This window comes from Sturnira hondurensis, unplaced genomic scaffold (genome assembly GCF_014824575.4).
Source record: "Sturnira hondurensis isolate 20B ecotype Veracruz unplaced genomic scaffold, ASM1482457v3 Scaffold0006413, whole genome shotgun sequence".
Taxonomy (NCBI): domain Eukaryota; kingdom Metazoa; phylum Chordata; class Mammalia; order Chiroptera; family Phyllostomidae; genus Sturnira; species Sturnira hondurensis.
The window spans coordinates 25,576,698-25,592,915 of NW_028079044.1; the positions used below are offsets into that span (position 1 = coordinate 25,576,698).

A 16,218-nucleotide genomic window follows, 5' to 3' on the forward strand; every position below is an offset into this window, starting at 1 on the left:
TCCCTTCACTGTTGGTTTCCTGTATATTTTTCTTTATTTCACCTTGCATAGCCTTCACTTCTTCCTCTATGTTGTAGCCATGCTCAACCAATTCTGTGAGCATCCTGATTACCAGTGTTTTGAACTCTGCATCTGATAGGTTGTTTATCTCTTCGTCGTTTCACTCTTTTTCTGGAGCTTTGTTCTTTGCTTTCAGCCATATTTCTTTGTCTTGGTGCACCTGTTACATTGTAAGGCATGGAGTCTTAGATATTTGCCAGGGCGGGGCAACCCACTTGGTTGTGTTGTGAAGATGTATGTGAGGGAGAGATCAGAGAGGGAACAATTCCGCTTGCTTGGCTCTCTCCCCACTTTCAGTCACTTCCCCTGCTACCCAGAAGTCCTTCTGGTGTTGGTTCCTGGGTGGGTGGATTTCTGTACATTCTAGTTCCCTGTGGGTCCCTCCAACGAACTCTCCTGTGTTGCTGGGAGTTTGTCCCACCACTGCTACCCGCACAGATTTGTGTAGGCTTTAGTTTCTGGTGCTGGAACCCTGGGTGTGCTGTCTCTTTTGTTCCCCAGTTGTTCCTTTAGGCTTATCTGCTTGGGAATGTGGGCCACCTGGTCCTCTAGCTGCCACCTTGCTGTGTATTCTCTTCACCCCAGCTGCCTGTCTTTGCCCTTCCTACCAGTCTGGGTGAATGTTTTTTCTTTAACTTGGTTGTTGGACTTCCATACAGTTCAGTTTTCTGGCAGTTCTGGTTGTTTTATGTTTTTAAATTTGTTGTTGTCCTTGTTTTGGTTGCGTGAGGAGATAAAGCGAATCTACCTATACCTTCATCTTGGTCGGAAGTCCCAGTCTAGAGCTTCTTTATAATGATGTTTGTTGGATTGATTCTGCTGCTTGTTAGCTGTATGACTTTGGCAAGCCAGTTCACCTATCTGAATGAAGATTTCCTCTTTGTACGATGTACTAAGTATACCCATATTTCATATACATTATGTTCAATAACTTTTAAAGAAATATTATTGACTAATTTGTGGCTAATTGCATTCCTTTTTTCTGTGTTACAGGTTATGTGCAGAGTCTGATTAGACGAGTTGTAAATAATGTAAACATTGTTATAAATAACCTCATTCTAAAATATGTTGAAGATGATATTGTCCTTTCAGTCAACATAACTTCTGCAGAATGCTATACAGTAGATGAATTATGGGATCGTGCATTTATGGATATTTCTGGTGAGTAAGTGCCAAGAATAGTATAGATTTTTATTATTGAAGCTGTCTTCTTGGATTCTAAACCTTTCTTGGGCCAATTGGCTCTTAGATGAATCTAGAAAAATTTTATACCTTCAGACTGGAAAAATGTACATATATAAAATTTAGTATGCAATTAGAAGAGGTTAATGTATCCTTAGATTAAGAAACCCCAGACATGTTTTTTATTTTTATTTTTTCTTAGCTATAGCATGCTTATTTCACATGTGGTGTATATTTTAAAATGCTGTGGGTTGTAGCAATAAAAATTATGTAACATTAAGTTAAAATTTTTAACATTTTGAAGGAATAAAGGGAGTATGTTGCTTTCAGTAGCTTGGTAATGGCAGACAGTATGGCTGACAGATTTATATTTTGGATTTACATATTCCAGAGTTCTTTTGGGGTTTTGGGGTGATCTTGAAGCCTCCTTTGGAGAATACTATATTCTACTACTGCTTATCTTAAAAGAACTAAGGAATAATATGATTGTAATCAATACCATTTATTTATTGTATTCTACTATTTATTTTGGTGTACTATGAATAAAATCACTATAATTTTGTTTATTATATTCTTCACAGCAGAGACTGTGCTAAACATTGAAACTATAGCTGTGAAGAAAATAGACACTGTTTCTTAGTTCATCAGGAGAGATATTGATTAAATAAGTAATAACATACGTGGGATGAGGTGGCCGAGTGGTTAAGGCGATGGACTGCTACATAAGTAATAACATTTGTTGATATATATTCTGATAGAGTAGGACATGGATATTTTGTAAACTATCTTAAGGAGACTGTTGTAAATACCTTTTATCTTTGACTTGCCATGGTATTTGTTAAAAGTGTGTTTGAATCCTGGCTCTTCCACTTGGTACTAGATGTGTTGTCGCCTTGGGTGACTTCACTTCTCTGTATTTCAGTTTCTTCATTTGTAAAGTGAGGACAAAAATGAACTTCTTTATGAATTATTATTTTTTAAATAACTATTTTTTTAAAGATTTTATTTATTTATCTTTAGAGGGGAAGAGAAGGAGAGAAGGAGAGAAACATCAATGTATAGTTGCCTCTCGTGAGTCCCCTGCTGGGAACTGGCCTGCAACCCAGGCATGTGCCCTGACTGGGAATCGAACCACGATCGTGTGGCTCGCAGGCCCGCGCTCAATCCACTGAGCTAAACCAGCCAGGGCTGAATTATTTTATTAAATACATTAATGCACTGACTTATACAAGTATCCTGTACATAGTCCTTGCTCTGAAAGGGAGCGGCTATTATTGTTATTTACATTTATTTTCTCTAATCTCATAACAACTCCATAAAATGATGATAGAGATCTTTTCTCTTTCATTTAATCATATATTCATTTACTTATCTTAAGTCTTAGTTAATGGAAAACAGATTGAAAGCAGAGGTTCTCAAGATTACTCAACTTGCCTAGTTAAAGCGTGCAACTAGGCACTTGCAAAACTGGAATAGTTTTATTTTTGTGTGTTCTCCAGACAGATGTCTTCACGTTTTAAAAATCAGTAATAATTTGACTTCACAGCTCTGTTGTGAGGCATAAAGAAGAGTGTGTACAAAGGCCCAGCCAAGTCTTCGGTTTCTGAGACATTTTTAATGCCTCCCTCTCATCCTCTAAGGGAAGAAATATTCAAAGAAATGCTAGAAGAAAAAGCTATGTAAAATAGAAAACAAACAGAACTGGATTATACAGGATTGAATAAGTATGCTGACATTTTAGGGGAAGAAATTTAGTTTTATTATAGAAGTAGTGCAGATATGACTCTGGGAAGTTTTTTAATGATGAATTGGAAAGATTGCTAAATTGAGAGTTAGGGGATTATGGTTTGAATCTTTTCTCCACCACTAACCTCATACAACCTTGAATGAGTCATTTGTAAAATGTGAATTATTATTGCCAACCTCCCAGTTTATTTATGAGCATCCAGTATGATACCACATAAAAGCTCGTGGTGATGGTGGTGATAAAGGCAGGAAAAATGGTATTTTATATTTATTGAGTGCTTGCTGGGCTGGTGCTGTTTTTTATATTATCTTATTTTATTTTTAAAGATTTTATTTATTTATTTTTTAGAGAAGGAAAGGGAGGGAGAAAGAGAGGGAGAGAAACATCAATGTGTGGTTGCCTCTCATTCGCACCCCCACTGAGGACCCTGGCCTGCAACTCAGGCATGTGCCCGACCAGGAATCAAACCGGTGACCCCTTGGTTCCCAGGCCAGCACTCAAGCTCCTGACCCACACCAGCCAGGCCTAGTTATGTTATTTTATTGCTTTAACCTTCTGAAGTAGATACCATTATTTTCCCTTTTATAAATTTTAATACAGTATTTAATATTTACAAAGGGATTTATGTAACATTTTTGTTATCAAACAATATAATGGATATATATTTTCTGAGTAGCTAGAACACTTATTTACCCTTCCCCACCCCAGAGTACATTTCCCTATCCCATCCTCTTGCTTCCTCCTAGAATTAACTGCTGTATTAAATTTTATCATTCATTTGCTGAAACAAAGTTATGCTGTTCAAAGGCATGAAGCGCTGATACAGACCAGAACGTGGATGAACCTTGAAAATGTGATAAATGAAAGAGGCCAAAGAAAGTGTATATTGTATGATTCCCATTTCTGTGAACTGACAAAATAACCAAATCTATGTGTACAGATTAGATTAGTGATTATTTAGGGATTAGGGAGAGGAAAGGGTAATAAGAGGGTTGGAGGAGTGATAGCTAAAGGCTGCAGTTTCTTGAGGTGACAAACAAGTTCTAAAATTAATTGTGGTGATTGATGGTTGCACAATAGTGTCATTGTACTGAATGTTTGTAATGTGTACTAAACGTACATTTTATTTTATTTTTTAAAATATTTATTTATCTTTAGAGGGGAAGGGAAGGAGAGAGGGAGAGAAACATCAATGTATGGTTGCTTCTCATATGTCCCCTGCTGGGAGCTGGCCTGTAACCCAGGCATGTGCCCTGACTGGGAATCGAACCACAATCCTTTGGTTCTCAGGCCTGCACTCAATCTACTGAGCTACACCAGCCAGGTCTTAGATGTACATTTTAGATTGGTTAATTTTGTGTTGTATGAATTTTACTTCAAAGAAGTTTCATGTGTAAATATGTACATAAATGATATATTTAGTTATTTACATGTATTTTTAAGGTTTATAAAAACTTTTTTCTATGTTGTCTTTTAAAGTTTTCTGTTTTCAATATAAATGTACATTTACTTTTTTCCATATTGTTGCATGTAGTTGGAAACTACTGACTTTTACTTATGAATAATATTCTACTATTTAAATATGTCCAAACTTAATTTTCTGTTTTCCTGATGGCGGGTAATTGGTACATTCTAGATTTTTGCTCTTATAAACAATGATGTTATGAATCTTTTTGTATGTATCTTTTGACACGTTATCTGTGTTTCTTTAGGGCATATATTTAGGAGTGGATTTGTTTTTTTTAAATCTTTTTTAAAAAATGTTTTATTTATTTATCTTTAGAGGGGAAGGGAAGGAGAGAGGAAGAGAAACATCAATGTATGGTTGCTTCTTGTGCATCCCCTGCTGGGAAATGGCCCCTGCCGGGAACTGGCCTGCAACCCAGGAATGTTCCCTGACTGGGAATCGAACCACGATCGTCTGGTTCGCAGGCCCGCGCTCAATCCACTGAGTTACTATGAGTGGATTTGTTAAATTGGGAGGATATGCAGATATTCACATTTTCAATAATGCCAAATTATTTTCTCGAGTGCTTGTTGGGTGGACACAGATATTATCCCCATTTTATAGACTAAACTGCAGCACATTATCTAAAGTAAGTACCAGAACGAGCCTTTATTTTCTAAGTTTTTAAAAGATAGGTGCTGTTTTATTTACTTTTTAGGAAGAACATTTTCAGGCCTTCATAATTTCCTCTCTCACTGAATAGCAGTTCTCTAGAATATCCTCAAGCATGACTCCTTCATGCTCTTTCTACATAGTGGGTAAGAACATGCACTCTGGAGTCAAGTTGCCAGAGTTTGAATTAACTCTGTTCTTTATGAACTAGCATGAGACAGAGTATACACCCTTACTGTGCCTCAGTCTTCACATCTTCCAATAAGCCATGTAAATGTTATATAATGGACATAAAAGACTTAGTATAGCATGCAATAGCAAATGCTCAGTAAATTATTATTTCTATAAAGAGAGGGAAGGAAGCATTTGGAGGATTTCTTTCATTTCTAGCTTTACTCTAAGTTTTTTTAATTTGTGTATATGTATATAATATCAGTAATAAATTTAATAACATACTAAGTAAAATAATGTGGTAAATTTATGAATTTTTTTCAACTAGCAACTTAGAAATTTATTTGCTAATAAAATTTTACTGTTTCCACACATGGCATACCTTTTCATTTTTACTTCTTAAAAAGTAAATTCTAAAAAAGATAAAAATTAAAAGATGAATTAATTAGAGGTTGCCAGAATATACTTGGAAATAGTGTTATCAAAGAATGGATTAAAGCATATTATATTGTGTTGAAGATTTCCGTGGCCATAGCAGGGGATAGCTGCTAGCTTAAAACTCCTGATCAAGTAGACGTGGGCCTGGTATTTACCTAAGAATTGCTTATTAGGAATAAAATTACTGATTTGCTAAAGGTTTCATTTTCTAGTCTGATATTTCAGCAGTAATTGTTTCATTTTTATTGTCTTGAAAACAAACTGAATACTGTTACTGGTAATTCTTTATTAGTTATTGTTAGAGTAGTGCTAGCCCACTAGAATTTTTTATGATGATAAGTATGTTTTATATCTTCAATGTCCCGTATTGTGGCCAGTAGCCACATGTGGCTGTTGAGCACTTGAAATGTGGCTAGTGCAACCAAGGACCTGAAATTTAATTTTTACATCATTTTAATTAATTCATAGATAAATTTAAATACCCATGTATCATTGATGGCTATGATATTAGACAGTGCAGATTTAGAGCATAGCATCCAGTTTTTTAGTGTAAAATAAATATTAAATGACTATCATTCAAAATGGTTTTTTTTAATGTTTTCTCAAGAATTTAATTTTATGCCCTGGCTCGTGTAGCTCAGTGGATTGAGCGCAGGTCTGCGAACCACATGATCGCGGTTCGATTCCCAGTCAGGGCACATGCCTGGGTTGCAGGCCAGTTTCCAGCAGGGGACTCACGAGAGGCAACCATACATTGATATTTCTCTCCTTCTCTCCTTCCCTTCCCTTCTAAAGATAAATAAATAAAATATTAAAAGAATTTAATTTTATGATTGTTATTTTATATTTNTTTTTTTTAATGTTTTCTCAAGAATTTAATTTTATGCCCTGGCTCGTGTAGCTCAGTGGATTGAGCGCAGGTCTGCGAACCACATGATCGCGGTTCGATTCCCAGTCAGGGCACATGCCTGGGTTGCAGGCCAGTTTCCAGCAGGGGACTCACGAGAGGCAACCATACATTGATGTTTCTCTCCCTCTCTTCTTCCCTTCCCCTCTAAAGATAAATAAATAAAATCTTAAAAGAATTTAATTTTATGATTGTTATTTTATATTTCATTGCAGATAGTAAAATGTAATGAAATTTTTCACAAATTTTTGTCTTAAATTTGTAGTTAGGTGTCAAGCAAATTGGGGCCAAGCTACTTCATTTCTTTGGCCTTGTATTTGATTCTTTATAAAGTTGGGAGATTAAATGATATAATGAATGAAAAGTTCTTTGCTTAGGTTCTGGCATCATGTGTTAAATACTCTGTTAATCTTATTTGCATTACTGTTTGTACTAATAAATAATAATTGCTTTTTTCTCTAATGTTTTCTTTTACTTAAAATGTTTTTTTTTTCTTTTTAGCCACTGATCTGGTGCTGAGAAAGGTTATCAACTTTTCTGACTGTACAGTTTGTCTTGACAAACGAAATGCTAGTGGTAAAATAGAATTTTATCAGGATCCTTTATTATACAAATGTTCCTTCAGAACGCGTCTGCATTTTACGTATGATAACCTAAATTCCAAGATGCCGTCTGTTATTAAAGTAGGTGTTTCTTTTGCTAGTGGTTGATTTGCATGTCTCCATTTTATTTATTGGCTCTTGTGCCGCTAATTATTATTACAAAACAAAAAAGAAATTAACCTTGAATATGTATGTCATTTGTTTTTATAAAGTTTTATTTATATTTGTTACTTTTATTTAATATTATTTACTATATTATGTATTATATTTATACTTTTTGCATTATGTGTTCTAGTACAAATATTTAGGGACCTTTTTCTTCTGTGACTGTGGTTTCCTTTTTGGTTTTCCAGCTGTTTATTAGTATTTTTCTCTTAAGTAGGTAGAGGAGGTCATATAAAAATGTATTTTTGTGACCACAGTAGACTGGGTATCAATCTACTTGTCAGTCCTTATAATTTGCTTAGCATGCTCTGGTAGGTGTAGTTAATTGTGTCTTGAATAACTTTGTTAGGCTTGATTTTTAAACCTGACATTTTAGTGGTTCAGAAAATATTGGCTTTGATCTGTGGTTTCAAAGTGTAGTTAAAATCTTGGAGTATGGGAATTTTCCAGGTAAGATCTTTTGGTATGTGTGTGTCTGTTGTTCTCCAAGGAGTTGGTATGCACATCAGTGTGTGTGGTTAGTCTCAGGTGTGAATCTTTTTCTGTTCTTTGATTATGTGAAGGTTTTCTAAATCTCTGCCTATTTATGTATATTTTAAACAGAATTCACACAGAGGCTTGTGATCTTGTAACTAAGTATTAATGTGAAAGAAATTTTTGTTATTGAATTACATACCTCTGAATACTAAAATTTGTAATGCAAAAGTTGGCTCTGCATCTGAACATTGGTATTGAGTACTATGCTTGTTTGGGTATGGCTCTATAAACTATTGTTTTTTTACATTAAAATATTTTATATGGCTCTATGGTTTTCAAATTTATATTTTTACATTAAACCTACCTGTTTTTGTTTGGAAATGCTTAGTCATAAGTGTGTTACTTTTTTCCCCATTATGTGTAGTACACCTTGGTTTGTATAAATTCTGCTACTTTCTTATTTTTGAATTATCTTCTTTTGCAAAGATAACCATGGAAGGATATCTATTCCATAGTATTGCTACCTCTGTCTCAGGATCATGGGCTTACTTTCCATCTTTAGCCTTGGATCTGCTAGTAGAGTTGGAGAACGTTAAGGTAGATGCAAGATATATTTTGCAGATAAGTAATGGATACATTGAAGACTTACTATATGAATAATTTTATTGATCATTAGTACAAATTTAATTGTATATTCTCAGATGTAGCTTTTACTCTAAGAAAGTAAAAATAAATGAACTTGAGGAAAACTTAGTATTAGCATTTAAGTAAGTTTATATTCTGAAAACTGATTAGCCTTGACATTTCATTGTAAAACACTCTTTAATATAAATAAGCTTGTTGACGTGTTTCTTTCTTGGCTCTGGTAATCATTAAATATGAGATGATATATTGTGTTCAACTGAATAAAATTTTGAGCTTTTTATTAATATTATGTATTGTGATGGAAGAGTTGTGGTTTTGAATTAGACCCATGAGTCTTGTAGCTCCTAGTCCTAGGAAATATGTATTGAATGGACATGGTTGAACCTCATTGATCGCCTCAAAGACGGGGAATTTCACAAAATGTTATAGATACCTAATGATTTGTGTAAGCCTCTCATGTATGTTTGTTTAAGTGACTTTTGAGTTTATTTGTTAATTTGCTCTCTTTAGTAAGAAATAATTTATGTGGATATAGAATTTATTTAACATTTCCCCATTTAAAAAATTGAAATTAAAAAAAATGTTTTATTGATTATGGTCTTACAGTTGTCCCATTTTTTCTCCCCTTTATTCCCCTCTGTCTTGTACTCCCTCTCCTACCATCATTCTCCCACCTTAATTCGTGCTTATGGGTCGTACATGTAAGTTTTTTGGCTTCTCCATTTCCCCTACTATTTTAAACCCCCCTGTCTATTTTGTACCTACCATTTATGTTTCTTATTCTCTGTACTTTTACCGCATTCTTCCCCTTCCTCTCCCTGCTGATAGCCCTTTATGTGCTATTTCTGTGAATCTGTCCGTGTTCTAGTTGTTTGCTTTGTTTGTTTTGTTTTTATGTTTAGTTTTTGATAGTTGACTTTGTTGTCATTTTACTGTTCATATTTTTTATCTTCTTCTTTTCCTTAGATAAGTCCCTTTAACATGTCATATAATAATGGTCATGATGAAGATAACTTGACCTTATCTGGGAAGCATCTACCTGCCCTTCCATTCTAATTGATAGCTTTGCTGGATAGAGTAATCTTGGATGTAGGTCCTTGCCTTTCATGACTTTGAATACTTCTTTCAAGCCCCTCTTTGCCTACAAGGTTTCTTTTGAGAAATCAGCTGACAGTCTTATGGGCACTCCTTTGTAGGTACTTGTCTCCTTTTCTGTTGCAGCTTTTAAGATTCTTTCCTTATCTTTAGTCTTGTAATTATGATGTGCCTTGGTGTGTGCTTCCTTGGGTCCAATTTCTTTGGGACTCTCTGACCTTCCTGGACTTCCTGAAAGTCTATTTTCTTTGCCATATTGGGGAAGTTCTCCTTCATCATGTTCTCAAATAAGTTTTCAATCTTTAAATGTTGGAACATTTAAAGTTGTCCTGGAGATTCCTAAGTCTCTCTTAATTTTTTTGAGTTCTTGTTTCTTTATTGTATTCCGGATGAATGTTTATTTCTTCCTTCTGGTCCAAACTGTTGATTTGAGTCCCAATTTCTTTCCCTTCACTGTTGGTTTTCTGTACATTTTCCTTTATTTCACTCTGCATAGCCTTCACTTCTTCCTCTATTTTGTGACCATACTCAACCATTTCTGTGAGCATCCTGATTATTACCAGTGTTTTGAACTATGCATCTGATAGATTGGTTATCTCTTCATTGCTTAGTTCTGTTTTTTTGTGGAGTTTTGATCTGTTCTTTCACTTGAGCCATATTTCTTGGTCTGGGTGTGTCTGTTACATAGTAAGGGGCAGAGCCTTAGGTATTTGCCAGGGCGGGGCAACCCATGTCCCTGCATTGTGGCACTGTATGTGGGGGAGGGGTCAGAGGGAACAGTGCCCCTTGCTTGGCTCTCAGTTGGCTTTCAGTCACATTCCCTGCTACCCAGAAGCAAATTGGGCCCTTTTAGTGCTGATTCGTGGGTGGGTGGGTTTGTGTACACTCAAGGACTCTGTGGGTTTCTCCAATGAACTTTCCCGTGAGGCTGGAAGTTTCTCCTGCCGCCTCCACGCTCATAAGTTTTTTCAGTTGGAGGTTTTGAGGCTTTATTTCCCTGCGCTGAAACCCCGGGTTGCACAGTCTGTCTGGGTCCCCAGTTGTTCCTCCAGGTTTATCTGCATGCAAATGTTGGACTGCCAGGTTTGCTAGCCACTACCTCACGTGCCTGGTCCTCCAGCTGCCACCTTGCCACACATCCTCTCCACCCAGCTGTCTGTCTCTGTCCCTCTTACTGCTCTGGATCAATGCTGCTTCTTTAACTGCTTGGTTGTCAGGTTTCCATACAGTTTGATTTTTTGACAATTCTGGTTATTTTTTATTTTCAAATTTGTTGTTCTCTTTTGGCTGTGCGAGGAGGCAAAGTATATCTATCTACCTATGCCCTATATTTTAAAGGGTTGATAAAGATTTGATTTTTTAAAATCTCTCCTGAGAACAGGTTTTCATTGCTATTAGAGAGGAAGGGGGTGAGAGAGAAAGAGAGAGAAATATTAGTATGAGAGAGAAGGGTTGATTGGTTGCCTTCTTGTATGTGCCTGACCGGGGATGGAACCTGCAACCTGGGTTCATGCCTTGATTGTGAGTTGAACCTTTGACCTTTTGGTCTGCAGGACAATTCTCTAACCAAGTGAGCCTCACTGGCCAGGGCTAAGGGGTATTCTTTGTTATTGATTTTGCAAAGATTGTTTATCACTGGTGCCATAACATCTTTGAAAGGATGTGGTAAAAATTAAAGATGGAACTGCTATGTTACCCAGCAATGGGGCTTCTGGATATTTTTCCAAAGAAACCTAAAACACTAATTCAGCATGTTTTATGCACCCTTGTGTTCATTGTAGCATTAGTTACGATAGCCAAGATATGGAAGCAACCCATGTGTCCACGAAGGTACAAGTAGGTAAAAAAGCAGTGGTGCACATATATGGTGGAATATTACTGGGCCATAAAAAACAGTGAAATCTTATCATTGTGAGAATTTGGATCTACCTGGAGGATATTATGCTAAGTGAAATAAATCAGACAGAAAAAGCCAAACAAACGATTTTGTTCCTTGTGGAATCTAAAGAACAAAATAAGTTAACAAAATAGAAACAGACTCAGAGATGGAGAGAACAGACTACAGGTTGCCAGAGAGGGGTGAAGGAGGATGGATGAAAGGGTGAAAGGATTAAGAAGTACAAATTGGTTGTTACAAAATAGTCATGGGGATGTAAAGTTCAGCATTAGGGAATATAGTCAGTAATATTGTAGTAACCAGGGATGGTGCTCCGTGGGTACTTAAATTATCAAGGGGATCTCTTTGTAACTTATGTAATTATCTAATCATTATGCTGTACACCTGAAACTAATAACATCGGTGTCAACTGTAATCAAAAAATCAAATTAGAAGAAATAATTATCAAAGAGATCCAAACTAAGGGACATTCAACAAAATACCTGTCTAGCTACTCCTCAAAACTCTCATAGTCATTGACAAGCCAGAGAGGTCTGATAACCTGTCACAGACTGGAGGAGAGTAAAGAAACAGGAGAAGAAAATGAAAGGTTGGATCCTAGAACGGAGATAGGATATTAATGGAAAAACTAATGAAATCAGAATCCAGCGTAGAATTTAGTTGATAGTAATGTACCCTGGTGGTTTCTTAGTTGTGACAAAAGTACCACGTGGTGGCAGGATGTTAACAACAGGAGACGGGATGCAGAGTTTGTGGGAACCCTGTGTACAGCTGTGATATTTTTTATGAGTTTAAAACTAGTTTACAGTAAAAATTTTATTTTTAAAACATTTAAACAAAATAAAAGGCTGTGGTAGAGAAATCTGAAAGGAAAAGCATCACAGGTCTGTACTGTATGCTCCTGCCCCCCTCCCCCTCCTCCTCCCCATTTTCTTACCTCTTCATGGTCTGTTTAGGGTATGATTTTTAGGTCAGTTTTAAGAAACCGGTACTCTTACTTGGATATGACATTTTATATCCTTTCCCCCAGTACAGCTTTCTTTGCCTCCAAGTACACTTTTTTGTACCTTTAGCCCTAAAAATATGATTACTGTTACTTGTTTTTCATGTTTCACAGACACTCAGATACCAATGAGTCAAAATAAACCTTCTAAGAGACTTGATTTTATGGCTTAATTGGTTTTATTCCATGTTTATATAACAGCAGGCAGCCATTATACTGAGACCGTGTTTATATTCCATTGATGTCTGTTTCCATGGAGAACTTTGATTGACTGCTATATATCCTATTTGCTAGGAAGTAATCTTATTTCTTATAGTTGATTGCTGTTATAAATTTGTCATGTTTATGTCTCTTAAAATTTGAAAAACTTTCCCAAACATATTTCCCTAGGCTGTTAATAGTTGCCTATAAAAATTTTATTATGTTCATACTTTCATAGTTATAATTTAGTAATTTTCCCTTTTAATATATGTTTTTAGGATATGTGTGTGTTCTTTTTTGATTAATAAAGCTGGAAAGAGTGATTAAAGTTTTACTAAAATGATAGCACGAAACTTTCATTCTTGGTTGTGACAGATCTTTCTGGTTTTGAGGGAGTACTACATAGTCTTAAGATTATAGAGTGGGTACAGCACCCCCTCCTTGTCTGCATTTTTGCCTTCCATGGTTTTGTTTACCTTTGGTTAACTGTGACTCAAAACTATTAAATGGAAAATTTCAGAAATAAACAATTCATAATATTTTTTTCCTCAAAAACTTTTTGTTGTATTTTTGTGGGTGACATTGGTTAATAAAATTACATAGGTTTCAAGCAAAATAACCCCCCTCATGGACAGGCAACAGGCTGGTGATTACCAGAGGTAAAGGGGTGGGGAGAGGAGGGAGAGAGTAAAGGGGGGCAAATGGTGATGGAAAGAGACTTGACTTAGGGTGGTGAACAGTTCCTAAGTTTTAAATTGTGCACCATCTGACCTGCTTGATCAGATCTCACTCCTTGCTGTTCTGTCCTGCCCAGGATTTGAATCATCCCTGTGTCCAGCATGTCCTCGCTGTATATGATTCCTGCCCGTTAGGCACTTAGGAGCCCCCTTGGCTGTCATACTGACTGCCATGGTAGTTGTGTGGTGCATGTGTGCAAATAATGCGTATTTTGCTTAGCAATGGCCCCAAAGTGCAAGAACACTGAAGCTGGCAATTTGGATATGCCAAAGAGAGCCTTCAAGTGCTTCATCTAAGTAAAACAGTATGCGTGTTTAGGGAAAGAAATCATAGTCTATATAGGGTTCAGTACTCTCTGAAAGTTCAGGCACCCACTAGGGTCTCGGAAGCAGTCTCTGCTGGTAAAGGAGGACCACTGTATTTTGGTTACATAACTGTCTAGAATAGTTATCTGTCAATCTAGTGTGACTGCATGCTTTTATTATTATTTCTATTTGTATTTACATCATTTGGCTTAATATAGGTTCTATCTAAAGTTTATTGATAGAGCAGAATTTGTTTAATTCCTAAGATTTTAGAATAAGGTTTGACAAATTTTGGAAATGTTTGGGACATTACTGATTCTCTTATGCTATTCCAATGAAGACTTTTAATACTTCTGTACTTACGTTAGAGGTTACATCCTTTGAACATGATTTTGTTGGTGTTTTTATTTTTCAAAACACAGATTCACACCTTAGTAGAGAGTTTGAAACTTTCCATCACAGATCAACAACTGCCTATGTTTATTCGTATAATGCAACTTGGGATTGCTCTTTACTATGGAGAAATAGGCAATTTTAAAGATGGAGAAACAGAAGACTCTACATGTCACAATAAAGATATGTTAGGAAACATTACAGGTAAATATAATATGAACTTATTTTAGAACTGTTGTTCTTACAAAGTGTTTTCATAATCATGAAACTTTAGAAAATACGTTGCATTGAATTTTGCCATGTTCTAGGGTGGTGGGGTGATTTTAATTTGATTGTTTAGCATTACTTGATTTTGTATACATTCTGGATGCTATTCTAATTTTCTTGTTTCTGCATGCTAAAAATAACTTTAATATTTCTAATAGGTAGAGGTGTTCAGAATGTATATTATGCAAAAGGTAGTGTAACCTCAAGATATCCTAGTTAATTATAGTAGTGGTAATTTTTTTGTGAAGGCTCACCAAGAATAATTATAGCTGAGTTGTATTTGCTGAACTAATAATTATTATATGTAATTAATTATTAATTATTTTAACTATGTGCTTCATTGGAGGACACCTAATTAGTTGGAGCACTGATTAACAAAGTATTTGCTTCATTGAAGTGTACCTAGTGGGTTAACTTTATTATTCAACTCATTATTTCTTACTGATACCTAGGGTATGTAAGATATTTTATTGTTAATGAGGGAAAATATTGAGCTGAGGGGACTTGTTTCCTCCCTTCTGTTATAATTGACTGGTTAATAAAGCTGGAAAGAGTGATTAAGGTATGATAGAGCAGACAGATGTGAAGTTTGTTAAGTATGATGTATGGTATAGAATGATAGTGTGTTTGGTTAAATGGAGGTATGAATATCTGGAGTGGAAATATAAAAGGGATGATCGACTTTGACTGGGCATTGGGCCTGAGATGAGGAAAAATTCAGACAAGATCATTAATTCCCATAGATAGAGACTTTAGAAAAAGACATTTAAAACTTAGGACAAAATAACCCGACTAAAAGTTGGGCAAATGACCAGAACAGACATTTATCCAAACAAATGGCCAAAGATGCTCAACATCATTAGCTACAAGGGAGAGTGAAGTCAAAACCACAATTAGATACTAAATCATCGCCAGTAGCACAGCTACGGTGAGGTATATGGGAACTCTGTACTATCTGTGCACCTTTTCTATAATCCTAAAATTATGCCACAATAAAAAACTAATAAACTTAAAAAAAACACTCATAATAACAAGTGTTGGCAAGGATGTAGAGAAGTGGGAGCCCCTATATGTAAACTGGTATAGCTGCTTTGGAACAATCTGGTTTGTCTGCAAGTTGAACATAGCATTACTATATAATCCAGCAAGTCTATTCCTAGGAGAATTGACAGCGTGTGTCCACAGAAAAACTTGTATGTGAATGTTTATGGCAGCATGTCTTTGTTTCCAAAAAGGGGGAAACAACCCAGATGTCCATTAGCTGTGGATGGACATTTATGGTATATAAACTATTATGGTGTATCCATACATTGGAATATTATTCAGCTATACAAAGGATATATGCTCAGTATAATTAACATTGAAAACATCTTTTTAAAAAAAGATTTTATTTATTTATTTTTTTAAAGAGGTGAAGAGAAGGAGAAAAACATCAATGTGTGGTTGCCTCTTGCATGCCCTCTATTGGGGACCTGGCCCTCAACCCAGACATATACCCTCAATGGGAATCAAACTGGCGACCCTTTGGTTCACAGGCCAGCATCAATCCACTGAGCCACACAAGCCAGGGAAAACTTGAAAAACATCTTAAGTGAAAACAGCCAGTCAAAAATATATATATACGATTCCATTTGTATGAAATTCTACAATCAGCAAAACTAGGTTTTGGTTTGTTAAAAAATTGAAAACAGTGTTTTCTGGAGTAGGGGGTAGCAGAAGTGACTGGAAAGGGCATGAGAAAACTTTCTTAGATGTATTCTTTTGTGAAAGAATTCTTTCATTAATACACGAAAGAATGTTTACTTA

The 16,218-nt window shown here is 35.8% G+C and overlaps 1 protein-coding gene across 5 annotated transcripts in view; it reads left to right on the forward strand.

Moving 5' to 3' along the window:
* The window catches only part of VPS13B (vacuolar protein sorting 13 homolog B), a 690,921-nt gene that overhangs the window by 36,535 nt on the left and 638,168 nt on the right, over nt 1-16,218 (forward strand). For all 5 annotated transcript variants that reach the window (XM_037048269.1, XM_037048268.1, XM_037048265.1 and 2 more), the window contains exons 5-7: nt 1,054-1,221; nt 7,126-7,307; nt 14,175-14,349. In XM_037048269.1, coding sequence (XP_036904164.1) covers nt 1,054-1,221; nt 7,126-7,307; nt 14,175-14,349 — 525 coding nt within the window. The remainder of the gene's footprint in view (nt 1-1,053; nt 1,222-7,125; nt 7,308-14,174; nt 14,350-16,218) is intronic.